Source organism: Penicillium odoratum, assembly GCF_028828045.1.
Source record: "Penicillium odoratum strain IBT 22623 chromosome Unknown utg000001l_segment0_segment0, whole genome shotgun sequence".
NCBI lineage: Eukaryota > Fungi > Ascomycota > Eurotiomycetes > Eurotiales > Aspergillaceae > Penicillium > Penicillium odoratum.
In genome coordinates this window covers 3724490-3738115 of record NW_026643143.1, presented here as the reverse complement: position 1 = coordinate 3738115, position 13626 = coordinate 3724490, and the positions used below count along the sequence as shown (strand labels likewise).

General features: G+C 47.6%; 8 protein-coding genes across 8 annotated transcripts; 4 read left to right on the top strand and 4 right to left on the bottom strand.

Annotated features, from left to right (window-relative positions):
• Positions 1 to 152: 152 nt before the first annotated feature.
• On the bottom strand, positions 153 to 1053 carry N7520_001422 (uncharacterized protein; the record flags this gene model as incomplete). Its single annotated transcript, XM_057135357.1, has 3 exons — positions 153 to 574; positions 652 to 810; positions 849 to 1053. The coding sequence occupies 3 exons, from the start codon at positions 1051 to 1053 to the stop codon at positions 153 to 155; spliced, it is 786 nt and encodes a 261-aa protein (XP_057001293.1).
• A 224-nt stretch (positions 1054 to 1277) lies between these two features.
• N7520_001421 (glutaminyl-peptide cyclotransferase family protein) lies at positions 1278 to 2474 on the top strand (the record flags this gene model as incomplete). The annotated part of the gene is made up of 1 exon (XM_057135356.1): positions 1278 to 2474. The coding sequence occupies one exon, from the start codon at positions 1278 to 1280 to the stop codon at positions 2472 to 2474; it is 1197 nt and encodes a 398-aa protein (XP_057001292.1).
• Positions 2475 to 2721: 247 nt separating this feature from the next.
• On the bottom strand, positions 2722 to 3777 carry N7520_001420 (YeeE/YedE family protein; the record flags this gene model as incomplete). The annotated part of the gene is made up of 2 exons (XM_057135355.1): positions 2722 to 3423; positions 3490 to 3777. The coding sequence occupies 2 exons, from the start codon at positions 3775 to 3777 to the stop codon at positions 2722 to 2724; spliced, it is 990 nt and encodes a 329-aa protein (XP_057001291.1).
• A 1686-nt stretch (positions 3778 to 5463) lies between these two features.
• N7520_001419 (TNT domain-containing protein) lies at positions 5464 to 6252 on the bottom strand (the record flags this gene model as incomplete). Its single annotated transcript, XM_057135354.1, has 2 exons — positions 5464 to 6096; positions 6166 to 6252. 2 exons carry the CDS (start codon positions 6250 to 6252, stop codon positions 5464 to 5466), a joined length of 720 nt encoding a protein of 239 aa, XP_057001290.1.
• Positions 6253 to 6665: 413 nt separating this feature from the next.
• N7520_001418 (uncharacterized protein) lies at positions 6666 to 7521 on the bottom strand (the record flags this gene model as incomplete). Its single annotated transcript, XM_057135353.1, has 3 exons — positions 6666 to 7174; positions 7207 to 7381; positions 7492 to 7521. 3 exons carry the CDS (start codon positions 7519 to 7521, stop codon positions 6666 to 6668), a joined length of 714 nt encoding a protein of 237 aa, XP_057001289.1.
• A 1529-nt stretch (positions 7522 to 9050) lies between these two features.
• N7520_001417 (FAD-dependent oxidoreductase) lies at positions 9051 to 10544 on the top strand (the record flags this gene model as incomplete). Its single annotated transcript, XM_057135352.1, has 2 exons — positions 9051 to 9306; positions 9364 to 10544. The coding sequence occupies 2 exons, from the start codon at positions 9051 to 9053 to the stop codon at positions 10542 to 10544; spliced, it is 1437 nt and encodes a 478-aa protein (XP_057001288.1).
• Positions 10545 to 11069: 525 nt separating this feature from the next.
• N7520_001416 (uncharacterized protein) lies at positions 11070 to 12516 on the top strand (the record flags this gene model as incomplete). Its single annotated transcript, XM_057135351.1, has 3 exons — positions 11070 to 11615; positions 11667 to 11864; positions 11914 to 12516. 3 exons carry the CDS (start codon positions 11070 to 11072, stop codon positions 12514 to 12516), a joined length of 1347 nt encoding a protein of 448 aa, XP_057001287.1.
• Positions 12517 to 13085: 569 nt separating this feature from the next.
• On the top strand, positions 13086 to 13607 carry N7520_001415 (uncharacterized protein; the record flags this gene model as incomplete). The annotated part of the gene is made up of 1 exon (XM_057135350.1): positions 13086 to 13607. One exon carries the CDS (start codon positions 13086 to 13088, stop codon positions 13605 to 13607), a length of 522 nt encoding a protein of 173 aa, XP_057001286.1.
• Positions 13608 to 13626: the final 19 nt, after the last annotated feature.

The following is a 13626-nucleotide window of genomic DNA, read 5'->3' as shown; positions in this document are numbered from 1 at the left end:
AAAGAAATGTAGATCATTATGAACCCATTGGGTTGTTTCTTTGAAAGTGAGTGGTTAATGCAGTGGCATTGCCGACTATGTAGATTCCACTCCTAGTGTACATAAGTATTAACTTCAGCTGCCAGTAGTATCATAGAGCTGTAGATCATCACTTAGCGCATCCCCGGTCCTGGCGTTCTGTTCTGAATACGCTGGAATATACTGGGCCAAACTTCAGGATAGAATGCTGAAGACTGGCGTCCCGCTTGGCTGTGATCACCAGTATAGAACTGGGTTGGATGTTTCCCCATCCACCAGGGTCGCTCAATCGGCTTTGTATTGCGGAAGGCAACAGGACGAAGTAGATGCTTATCTGCTATGAGATCACCGACGCGCACAGGAATTGTTCTTGGGATGGTATTGAACCGCATGGTGTTCAGATAGAGCATTGCGGTTGGCGGTAAATCCTTAGCATAATGAACGGCTGCCTCACGTGACCTCCGTGCGAAAGCAGGTAATGCCAGATGAACAAAGTTGACATAAGGTGCTGATGTATATGCAACAAACAGCATAGGCATTGCTCCGCCAGCAATCACTTTATACAAGTCAGTGAATATCCGGCTCATTAAGAGATTTGGCCGTATTGGCCAGGAATTAGTAGATATCACATACCCAGCGGTGTAATATACCATTCATTGTCATCTGTGTAGCAAGATGGTGCCACAACTAAACATGCTGCGCCAAACAAAAGAATGGTAGATACCCGTAACATGCCTAGGAATATCGCTCGGCCAGTTCCGCCGTAGTAAACTAGGATACGTTCCGGTGGCCCTAGGAACCCTCAATCAGCTTAGTTATCAGTCAGTGACGAGGGATAATACCTCTACGAATATTTGTTTTGGAAGCACCGGGAGCTAGTGCGCGTGCCGATGTTGGGTTGAGTTCTTTGGGTTCATGGCGCCTGGATGGCAGGGGAACCTGGGACTTGAAACGAGCCCATATTTGAATACGCAAGTCCCGTTGAACTGACCTAGGAAAGGCCGTTCGCAATTGGGGGTAGGGTATGTGTCGCATGGTGTTGGAGAAGGTTTGGTTGTTCCTCGTGTGGAAAGTGGTGGTTCGGCGATAACACTACGATTGTGACCGCCTTGGCATTCCTTCTGTTTGGAACGGCAAGGCTGCTCCTTGAAACTCAACCCCCATTGCTTCCCATTCCCTGAAGCGCTGAGCGATTTGTCTCTAGCTGGGCGCCAAAATTATCCTCCAAGCCATGAGATCATAGCAATTCGGTCGTCGTCATGTCTTTGACTTCCTCTAGCCTATGTGGCCGTTTCATACTCCTATGCTTAAACCTACTACTCCTTCTACGACCCGGACAAGCATACGAGGAAATATCTGATGAGACCTTGAAGGCATTGCCACGACCGAGTCAAGAGTTTGATATTCACAATGGTGCTATTTTATCTCCGATCCTCCAGACCCGTGTTCCTGGCACCCCCGGACACGATGCGGTTCTCGATCACCTAGTCAACTACATTCGAACAGCCGTACCTAAATGGGAGCTCGAGCTTCAGAATTCCACGTCGAAAACGCCGGTTTCGAAGGGCAAAGAGGTGCCATTTGTCAATGTTATCGCATACCGTGATCCCCCAGGCGCGCCCGTCGGAGACATAGAACGACTTACATTGGTCGCACACTATGACAGCAAGTTGACACCGGAGGGCTTCATCGGAGCGATTGATAGTGCTGCGCCATGTGCAATGATTATGCATGCAATGCGCACTATTGATGCCGCGCTGGAAAAGAAATGGGCTGCCATGCGGGAGAAAGGGATGGACCCTACATTCGAGGAAGAGCGCGGGATTCAGGTTCTTTTCCTTGACGGCGAAGAAGCTTTCGAGCACTGGACTAGCACAGACTCGTTATACGGTGCACGCTCTTTGGCAGAGACATGGGATCAACATATGAACCCGGCCATGTCTACATTCAAGACAAAATTATCGTCTATCTCGCTCTTCGTTCTTTTGGATTTGCTTGGCTCCAAGAGCCCTAATATTATGTCCTTCTACCAGACTACGCACTGGGCTTACCAGAATATGGGTAACCTGGAACAGCGTCTAAGGAAATTGGGTCAATTTAAGTCGTCATCAACCGATCCGTGGTTCGTTGATACGTCCAAGGATTCCCATCAGGTCGTTTCTCAGGGTGGTATTCAGGATGACCATATTCCTTTCCTAGCACGAGGCGTGGATATCCTGCATGTTATCGATTTTGCACCTTTTAAGGGATTTTCTTCCGTCTGGCACACCAATGATGATGATGGAGAGCATCTGGATATGGACACGGTTGAAGACTGGACCGTGCTTATCACCGCTTTTACTGCAGAGTGGATGGAATTAGAAGGTTTTCTTGTTCAATCAGAAACCGTGAAAGCACGCAGGGACGAGGACCTTGAAGAGGAAGCTATTCGTCTAAACAAAAAGACTGAGCTGTAAGCCTTCTCCTCCCCTTACTGCTTTTGGGCTCCAATTTTTTCTTCGCGCATGATACCCCGATACACCAAGTTCTAGGTCATTTCTCGCCTTGCATGAATCACGCTGATTCTCTGTGTACAGCTCATGATTAAAGCGAATTATTATTTTTATTTCGGCATTACGCATGTTATCATTATTATTATATACACCCTAGGCTTGGAACAATTACTTTACAACATCATCATTCATACCTTCCCTCCAAAGGTCACTAGAACATGTTTCCAGTGATGTACCCGCTCATTGTGATCAGTCCCCAAGTGGGCTGGATAACAGCGCGCAAAATGGCCGGCCCAGGACAAACTCCATTTAGACCCCAGGCGACCCCAAATGCCACAGAACCTGCGACAAACCGCCAGTCAATATCAGCCACTGTGGCTGTGGGAAGTCTCCATTTTTCAGCAAGTGTGGGCTTCATCTCTGGTTTTTCCTTGTCGCATATCTGTTCGGGTCTGTTAGACAAGTAGGTCACCAACGACGGACCAATGCCAAACACAATGATCAATGCTAAAGAAGGATCAAAGCGAGAAAGATCCGTCAGAAAGCTGAAGAACCCCAGAACCTTGGCTGAATCAGCCATCCCTGAAATAAACAGTCCGAGACCAAATTCGAGCCCGGCGAGATAGGAAAACAACGTTCGTGATTCCTCGGACCGTGCAAGGATCTTCGGCACAACAAAGAAATTTGTGATGCCTGATAAAACTACAGCACCAGACATGAACACCATATCTGCTACCGATGGATAAATAGGAGAATAGCAAGGGCCCATTTCACACCGCGGGATACTAGATCCTCCATCGAAGCTGGCCGTGATCAGAGCTGAGGTGAAGAACAACGCCGTCGCAATCAATGAACGAGGAGAAAGGCGAGAAAGCCCACAGAGCATATGTCCTGAAGTGCATCCCCGACCATTCTGCAAGCAGGAAAACACATCCGTCAGCGTTTGTGATTATCAACTCGTCAAAGAAAATGACCTTACCTTCGTGCCCCAACCCATTAGAACGCCCACAGCGAATGTGGAGGCTACCGATGCCAAGGAACTGGGTGCAGCAGGGTTACTAGGGAGGAGAGAGGGAGCCAGAAGCCACACTGGGATCACACTAGACACCAAACCCGCAACGATAGGCACATTGTCCCTACTCGGATGAAGTATAGAGCCCGATAGAAGCGACGAGATACCAAGGACGGCACCATTGTGGAAGAGCAGGCCTGACGAAGCCTGGTAGAGCAACAGGGCCCCTAGCGTAGTGTGAATGGGCGTGAACATGATGTGTTTTGGAGGAGAATCGAAGACAGGAAATAGACTTTGTCGGGAAATTGAGTGATTGATGTCATGAATGACGGATCCCGTCAATATGACAAAGAAGTCGATAATGAAGAATGATCAATTGAAGAGTCCACAAAGAGTGTATTGTTTGCTAATTATTGAGAGTAAAAGAATGACAGACTTGTTTGCCTGACGATTTTGGCGATATCGAAGGGAATTGCCCGATCCGGGGACCATACTGTGGTCCCCGAGTGCTCCGAGCAGAGCCCGCATCCCCGATGTGGATCTGGAAAAGAGATTGGAAGCTTGGAAATTGGGTTGAAGTTGAGGTCATCGGGTATATCTGGACCGAATTAAAATGACCGATTTGAGGGTCTGAGGCTTGTTTGATCCCTTGGTTACACAGAAGCGCGTGGGAAACAGGGGTAATTCAATTGTACATTACTTTAATTCCCCGAACTATAATCCATTGGCATCCGGGATTTGTCTGCCAAAACTTTATGCTTCAGACTTGAAACCATGGCATAGGTTTCAGTCTAAATTCGAGGGGACCGATCTGATCTGTAGCGCTGCAGCTTGCTCGGATATACGGGGTTTTACTACCGTTTTAGGTCACGATTTGCAAGGTTGAAGTGTTACTTTAGCAAGGCAATCAAGCCATTGGGGAATGCGGTTATGCTAGGTCAGCATTTACATATACGTGATGATTCACTTTAAATAACAAGCTCAAGGTACCAACTAACTGAGTAGAAATCGAGGACTTACACTAGTAGTGAGCCTAACTGCTTGTAGCGAAGCACACACCCGAAAGCGGTGGCAGAACGGGAATGGCAGAATATCAACACGTGATATTTTGACACCGCGAAAGTCTAATTCAGGCTAGTATTTCTCACTAACTCAACGCCGTCATGAACACAAACAAACAATCTATCAATCAACAAGGGTAAATGACCTTTAACCCTCAAACCTACCCAGCCAATTAGATGGATTCTTTTCCATACAACAAAAGAACAAATTGAGCCAACCAAGGCCTGTAGTATTCCCCGACATCAAGCCCTAATTCGCAGAGAGTTGTATTGTGCTGCATGAGATGCTCAAATGTATCTCTTGTCTACTAGTACATTTTCTGGACGAAGCGACCATGTACTAAGTACCTTGCATGATAGAGCACACTTTTACCATGCAGCATACTGAATTATCTGGCCGCTCAGGGGAGAAGTATACGACAGATTTGTTGAACATGCCGCGCGCCACGGTAAATTGTCTTTGGATTAGGGTTCGGCCTCCACGGTTTTTTCACTTGGGCATCTTCGTGTTGGTTACAACTCGGGAACTGTGAGGCATATCCTCATCTTAGTATTTTCATCAATGTGCACCTGGCATTTCTTCCTCCCAAACCTGCTTGGCTGCGTAACTACTAGAGATCTATCCTTCCGTTATTTCGAACTGAGTAATGCGGTACGAATCAGCTTTTCTCTGGACTTCATGACCTGTGACACATTTTTGAACTGCTTATTTCTCATATGTAAAATGACGTTGCTCAATTCTGGAACCAGACACAACACTCTAAATAGAACAAACTCCTACATCTGCATTGCAAGGTATCTCTCCAGCTCAAGGGACACGAATGAACGTCGTCAGTGGCCTTTTAAAGGTACATTAAAAAGGCCTTGGTATAGCCAACACCTAAGTCGACGCCGAAGGTCCACGAGTATAATTATCAGAGTACTCGGACTTGTCGTCATATTCCTCAGGCGTCAATCTGCGCAGGTATCCACCCGCCAGCAACTCTTTCACACTCTTATACGATAAAAACTGTGTCCCCATTCCAGGCTGCTCAAACCAGGATGCGATAGGTCCCAGTCCAACCACAAAACTCTTAGTCACCTGGTACACATGGTAATTGTAAGGATAATCACCATCAAATGTGTTCAGGTTGCTAGGGGGAAGTGAGCGCTCAATGTATGGCGCGCCCAGAGGAGCCAGGAATGAGCCATACTCCGAGCCAAAGCGGTCGAGCTTTTGTCCAACAACAAGTGTGGCGTTGCCTAGGATCGCACGACCGGCAGTGTTGGTAACGTAGCCATTCTGGGGTGGATATTCATATGAAGCTGTTGCGTTGGTAGATCCGGCCCATTTCTTCAGGAAGTCCACCGGGCATAGGGTGCCGAATCTTTCGTAGGTCCTGAGCTCGTTATGGAGAGGGAATTTCTTCGGTGTTTTCACCGGCCCGAGGCGGTAGTCCCCACAGACGTAGGTTTCATTTGTGGAGACGATGCCAGCGCAAGGGTCTGGGTAGCAGTGCTGAGGGATTCCATACTGTTTGGTACGAATACTGTTAGATTCTCGTCAAATGGAAATAAAAATGCCTGGGAGAGAGAATCACACATCAGCCAGTGCTCTTTTCGCCTGTGGTAGCGCAGTAATCGGCGCGGTCAGAGTGCTGAGCACCACAATGGCGGTTGAAAACTTCATTATGGTAGCATGTAGAGTGAAGGTGTAGATAAAGGGAACAACAAGAGCCAGAAGGGTCTGCTCGGGGATTTAAATAAATCACATTTTTACCAGCCCGGATCTTGATTGCTTGTGCTCCACGATCAGCTCAGCTGAAGTCACGCCAAGCAGGGCTTTTTGAAAGATCCACTCTATCAATGCCGATCTGCAAACTATCGATCTTGCTTTGACTCCAATGAGAAAATCCACCCGGGTCGACGCCCCAACAAAAAAGTAGTGAGGCCTGTCATAAGGGCTCAGCTCAGTTTCGGGCTCCAGCCATAATGTTCTGACGTGATGATTCAAGTCTAACTGAGACACATGCGTGATATTGCTGTACGACCGGCCCATAATGTTTCATTTTATGATTGCCAACTCTATCAAAATAGCAGCTTCTAGTAATCGTTTTGGAGGCAACCAACCCCCGTCCGATGACGAAAGAGAATCATCGGCTGGAAAAAGGGCATTTTCTTCAAGACTGCCTGAATCCACGGATGCGCCCGATTGAGCGTATATTTCGATTTGAAGTAGTAGTAGTAGGTCTCATCGTCTTCCTCCCAGTCATAGCTAGGGTATGGTGGTAAGAATAGCATATCCAAATGTGGAACAGACTCAGGCTCAGCATCCTTAGCTTTCCAGTATTCATTCCAGGCCCAGCAGCGGTCAATATATTCCTTCCACCGAGTAACTCGGTCATGGAGGGGCTGTTTATCACAGTCCAGTAGCGCGAAGAACTCTGCGCTCGCCGCAATCTGCCGGGTCCATGGCCTAGGCAAGATATGGTTCTGCGCCTGCCAAAGCTGATGGTATCGGCGGAGGGTTTCCGAGTCCCAGGGGTCAACATAGCGCACAGGATCCAGCTCCAGCTTCCCAAATAAACCGGACTGCAGCGCGTGGGCGTTGTCTGTGAAGCTGAAGCTAATGCTCCGCACTTACCTAAATCCCCGACGTCCCAATTAAAGTGGAGAATATCAACCCCTAGCCGGAAGCGGACATGCTCATGAAATGGAAGATAGAACGGGCGCGGGATCTCAACGTCTTCCTCTGGGTCATAGTATTCCTGAAGGGTCACCTTACGTGACTCGTGACTCGTGACAGACGGCTGGGAGCACTGGGAGTCGGAAATGACCTGCACGATGGGTCCAGTCCCCACAGTATACACCGAAGGGGCTACCACAGACCGGACGATCGATCTCGACGATCTTAGGGCCCGGGAGACACAAGCGCCAGATTGCGTCTCGCAATTCCCATGGTAGCTGTGGGAAGAAGGAGAATGAGTCAAGTGGGTGAGAAGCCACAATTATTGCCGCAATTTTGCTATCTTGCTTAGAGAGAGGGGTAGATGGAAGTGGAACACCGAGAAATTTGAAGGGTTTAGAAACAAAAGAGAGGCCAAAGGTATCGTAGAGTGCCTGGCCCCGTAAGGTAAGCGGGGCCAAAAATACGGCTCAGATAAATTGTGAATAATCAGGTGTAAACCCCATTGTTGCTAGCTTGTTTTGTTGCATTTGACGTGTTCAGCCAAGTCCGACATGCCCCAGAAATCAATTTGTCTGTATGCTGTAGCTACCGGTCTAAAGTCGGAGAGTCAGCGCTCCAGTTCTCTCCGCCACTGCTTATGGAGACGGGAAAGAAGTGGATGCGATGAGCATTGAGGTCTTCGGAATGGGCAAGATCTTCAAGGAAAGTGGATTTCTGCAAACCTTCACACGAAAACACCGAATTCAATCACTTGACTATGCGATTCGGTGATTCGAGAGAATTTCACCTGTCGGTGTTTTCATTATGCTGCCATCACCTGAGTGACCGCATTGGAGCAAGGAGCAATTTTCTTATTTAAATTGGACTGTTCACTGAAAGAGATTGAGGTTCACGGCCGCAGTGCCATCCCGAGGTCGGAATTGATGAGGAAAAAATGATCCGGACAATTTGTAGGTGATTTTCCCTAGGTCTCGCTCAGATCGCCGGCCTTGAATTCCACTTGGAGGGAATTGTGGCTTGCTCTCAAGATCCAGCGCCAGGTAGCGCCATCATGAGTCATGAGTCATGACCACCCTAAAAATTGGGCATCGCATCGCATCGCAGTAGTGCTGGCTTGATCGCGAAATATAGCAAAATTATGCTCGGGTTGAAACATGAGTTGGTGATGAGATAGAAGAGGGCATCCGGGTAAAAATATGGCACGACGGTAACAATCTCGCCGCTCGGGGGCGTACGAACGCAGGGTCGCGTCGAAAAGGAGATGGGGAACCCTCATATTGAAGTATTAATTCTACAATTAATTTTCAGGGGATATTATGAGGGCTGAGCGGGGGGAGGTCTCTTTTGTAAGATTCATATTCCTTTGAAGTCGTTCCTGTACCGTAGTTCTACAAGTTGATCGTAGACGACGCATTAGTCGCTGATGGGTAGATAGATGATGGCCTCCCAGGACGTTAGAAAAGCCTGCAGCGTATCTTGACATTGACACCCTCTGCTCAGTGTGGTTGCGTCGTCTGCTTGGCCGACTTGCGCGAAATAAATGTACATTGGTCAAAACCTTGGAAGCATTAGGGGTGTGAAGCACAACATTTTGAAATGTAGAAAAGCGCGTGGCCCGATTTGGATCGGACATATACAGTTCACTCTTTCCTCCAAATCTTTAAATTCATGCTTTCCTCCTCGACTTCCGTACCATACTAATTGTTCATCCCTTTCTGGGATACATTCCTCACATCCCCAACCGAGACGGTATACCTGGCCATTCGTCTCATCCACAGCTTGCTGCATCTCTCTGCAGTATGGGTGCTGCCCATAGCTCTGTCGTTCATGACTGTTTGCTCTCCGCCGTTGGGAACAATTCCAACCTTCTCGCCTTTCAAGGCGACTTTCGGTTTAACTCGGAAATTCCTTTGTACAATTTGGAATTTCCTGTGGTCCCTACTGCCATCACTTATCCAGAGACCACGGAGCAAGTCGCAGCGATCGTCAAATGTGCAGCACATCACGACCTCAAGGTTCAAGCTCGCAGTGGAGGTCATAGCTATGCGAACTATGGTATGTCTTGGCAAGCATTGTGGGAATGAACGAAAAAGTAATGATAGAACGTCGCAGGGCTGGGAGGAAACGATGGCGCTGTGGTTGTTCATCTGAAAAACATCCAGCATTTCTCAGTTGACGAGGAAACTCAAATTGCGACTGTCGGCTCCGGCACACTTTTGGGTGATCTTCACTCGCGTCTTTACCATGCAGGTAGAAGAGCTGTTGCTCATGGGAGCTGCCCTCAGGTCGGCATGGGTGGGCATTTCACGATCGGTGGCTTGGGTTTGATGTCTCGCGAATGGGGCATGGCTCTTGACCATATCGAAGAGGCTGAGGTGGTTCTCGCAAATTCCAGCGTCGTGAGAGCATCCAAGACCCAGTACCAGGATATTTTCTTTGCCATCAAAGGCGCGGCAGCCAGCTTCGGAATCGTCACGGAATTCAAGCTTCATACCCATGAAGCACCCTCGGAGGCCATTCAGTATACTTACGAGGTTAATGTCGGCAACATTGCTGACAAGGCACAGATTTTTAAAGACTGGCAGTCTCTAATTGCAACCAAGAACCTCTCTCGGAAATTCTCTAGCGAGCTTGTCATTTTCGAAGGCGGCGTCTTGCTGTCTGGAACATTCTTCGGGTCCAAGGAGGAGTTCAACGCATTTGGATTGGAGCACCATTTTCCAATCAAGGATCATGGCACCACCGTGCACTTGACGGACTGGCTTGGCATGCTTACTAGCAAGGCTGAGGACCTCATACTGACGGCCATGGGAGGCATCCCGGCCCCGTTCTATGCCAAATCGATGCCCTTCATGCCGGAACATAGCATCACCGACGAAGGGGTCGATATGATGTTCAAATATATTGCCACCGCAAAAAAGGACACTGTCGCCTGGTTTGTCATCTTTGACCTGGAGGGTGGTGCCGTGAATGACCACGCTGTCAATGCCACTGCATATGCCCACCGAGAAGCATTCATGTGGATGCAATCTTATGCAGTCAGCCTTATCGGTCCTGTCAGTTCCACTACCAGAAAATTCCTCGATGGTCTGAATGACGTTATCACTTCTTCTCGTCCTGGGGCTGGAGCATACGGGGCATACCCTGGATATGTCGACCCTTACATGAAAGATCCACAAAAGGCTTACTGGGGGCCCAACCTCGAAAAACTTCAGAGCATCAAGGCCAAGGTCGATCCGGATGACGTATTCCACAATCCTCAAAGTGTGCAGGAGAGCCTCGACATTTTTTAGGAGCCGGAGGAGGCATGAAAGATGAACAAGGCGGATGGCTGCCGTCCGCGAAATTTTATTTTTATTAATACCCATTATCGTTAGCTTGTGAGCAAGGTTGTTTTATTTGTTTCGACACCAGAAAATCCGTATTCAACCAATGTATCAAACCCCAACTGCTACAGTAGTTGAGTGGGTTGCGACCTAGTAGCCGTTTTTCTTCCGAGCTTGCGTCTATTCAGGGCTCCAGTCATGCAGCAGGAGTTAATAAAATAGAGCCATGAAGCCAGATGAAATTTAAACGGCGCTCTAAATCCAAAATTTGTAGATTTCCATGAAGAAAGTCGTGTCAAGCTTTCGATGACTAATCTATGCAATCAACTCTCGGGAGTCGGGACAAATAACAGTCGACGATCACTTTCTTCTACATGCATGATGGCTGTTTTTTTTCCTTAATCTGGTGTTCTTTGATTAAACGGGTTGAAGCACGTATGTACAACTCCATGCCGGGCTGAAGTTCGTTAGACTCGCTTGCAGGTCTTGAATATGAAACGCGTGGCTAGTTCCGACGTCCCCGGAGTAGACGTGAACATTGATATGCCAGCGCAGCCTCAAAATGCACAATCAGCAAATCTCCTATCCAGTCTCAAAGCTCCAGTCTCTCCTCCACAAAGGAAGCGGAAAATACCACCCTCAGATATCGTTGAACCTCCTCATAAGTCTTCAGCTCCATCCAACAATGAACACAGCCTTGCCGCCATAGAGGCAGGTGAAGTCAAGGTTACAGACCATCTAGAAATATTCTCTACGAAACTGCGTCAACATACTCGCCCGGTCTCGGTATCTCGATCGATACCCCGTCTTCCGATCAAGAAATGGGTCGATTTATACCAACGCAATGATCATCCCGAAGGACGTCACTTCGTGATTCACCAGCATGACCACCCCGTTGCTGGTCCTCACTATGACCTGCGCCTACAGTTTTCGAAAACAAGCTCTGTGAGCTGGTCAATCATGTATGGGTTACCAGGTGACCCTAATAGTCAGCGAATAAACCGGAATGCAACGGAGACTCGAATCCATTGTTTATGGGTGCGTTATCCACTTTAGATATTCTTTTTATTTGACTAATGTCCACATCAGAACCATCTCATCGAGACCGCGTCAGCAAAGACGGGTAGTATGATTATTTGGGATACGGGAGAATATGAAGTCTTGCCGTATGATGCAGATGCGTCTCTGCCGCAAACTGATGATTCGGCTTTGGAAGATTCCGATGATGCAAAGTCACCAAGAGACTTGGTTTCTGATAGTGTCAAACTTCAAGAGGCATTTCGAAATGTATGTTTGAAGTCTTTTCATGTGGTAAAATCGCTAACTAGAGAATCAGCGCAAAATACGGCTTCGACTTCACGGGACACGTTTGCCACAGGACTACACTGTCATACTGCGTATGGATAAAAGCACAGATTATGCAAGACCAATCCGGAATGGTCCCAAACGTCGCAGAAGGCCTGTCAATTATATACGGACCACACCAAGGGCACCATCTACATCAGATTCGGATATCGAATATCCATCTATTCGAGCACATGAACCAACTTCGAAACAACCCGAAAATGCAAATGCAAATGCAAATGCAGCAACGAATAATAATGAAGTCGAATTCCAAATTCGAATAAACAATGCCTATCCCGGGTCCACAAATACAATCGGCTCGATTCATCAGCGTCGCTGGTATCTCAGCCTGGACCGACAAAACTCTGGGTTCGAACCACGTCCATTCAACGAGACTGGGGCACCGACATCAAAGAAAAGACTTTGGACTCCAATAGTCAGCCACGATAGCGTACGCGGGTTTGACTCATTTTGTGTGCGAGGTCCAGATGTTGAGCGAAGTGTCGTGACGGGTCGTTTGGCAAAAGATGTACTTGATGACGAGAAAGTGGAAGGATTTGTGCCCAGGCGAGGATGGAGACCTGTTTTAAACTAGGAAAGAATTCAAACAGAAACAAGTATAAAAATTGAGTTCAAGATTACATTCAATATGGCAACTACGAAAATCCCAAAAACCACCGGGTCGGCTTCTCCCTCTGCATCCTTCCCAAATTTAGCCTGCTGGGTCTTTCTGTTATTCTGTCTTTTTTCCTATCTATGATAAATGGTAAGTCAGAATGAATGAAGGGGATATGGTAGCAGATATAGTGAGAGATATAGTAGGAGACTGGGTATGTAGTCAGGACTCGGAGACTAGCAGGTAAATGGTATAGTTGAACTCGAAAACAGATTCCTTCCTATATTTAGTATTAGGTATAAAAACACGGATTGTTCTCTGTCCACATCTGCCGTATCGATCCTTATCTGGATAAGCTGCAATCCGGATTTTCTTTTCAGAACGACAGCGTTACGTGCAGTACCGAGTATTACAGGATCTTGTACACGACCCACCTTTATGTCTAAATACATCCAGTAACACCTTGAGCGCATCTGATCATTAAGTATCGTGATCGCTCAGAGACATCCGCAACAATCAGAGGCTCGGCTCCGACACTCTCGGCAGTCATGGCCAGAATACTTGCTCTCCCTATTGAGTTGCGCATTTTCATTTTGCAAGAATTATCTGATATCGAGGACATTTTCGCGGCAGTGTCTAGTCACCGTCTGCTAGCCGAGGCACTGCGTGAATCCCCTAGCATTGTTGGCCATGTCCTGGGAAATGAGATTGATCCTCGACTTTGGCCGGTCGCAGTGACTATATGGAAAATGCGGACCCTCAGAAAAGATAGTAAGGTTTATGACGAAGACGACTCGTGGTCAGTCCTTGATGAATGTCAAAGAACCGCTCCCAAACAGGCATGGGAATTTCTGATCACTGTTGATCGTGAATACTTCCACCAGCTACATCGCGCTATTGACAAGTTTACAACCAATTTCATATCTACAGCCCTTGAATTCCTGACTGTGAGAGGAGTGCTAGATCACTCTCCACCCGCACCGTCACCTACTGAGGTATACCGTGTGCAACGTGCATTCTATTTCTTCGAATTTTTCTGTTGCCTCTGGACGACGGTTCGTATAATGTGAATTGGCCATGTCAATGGTC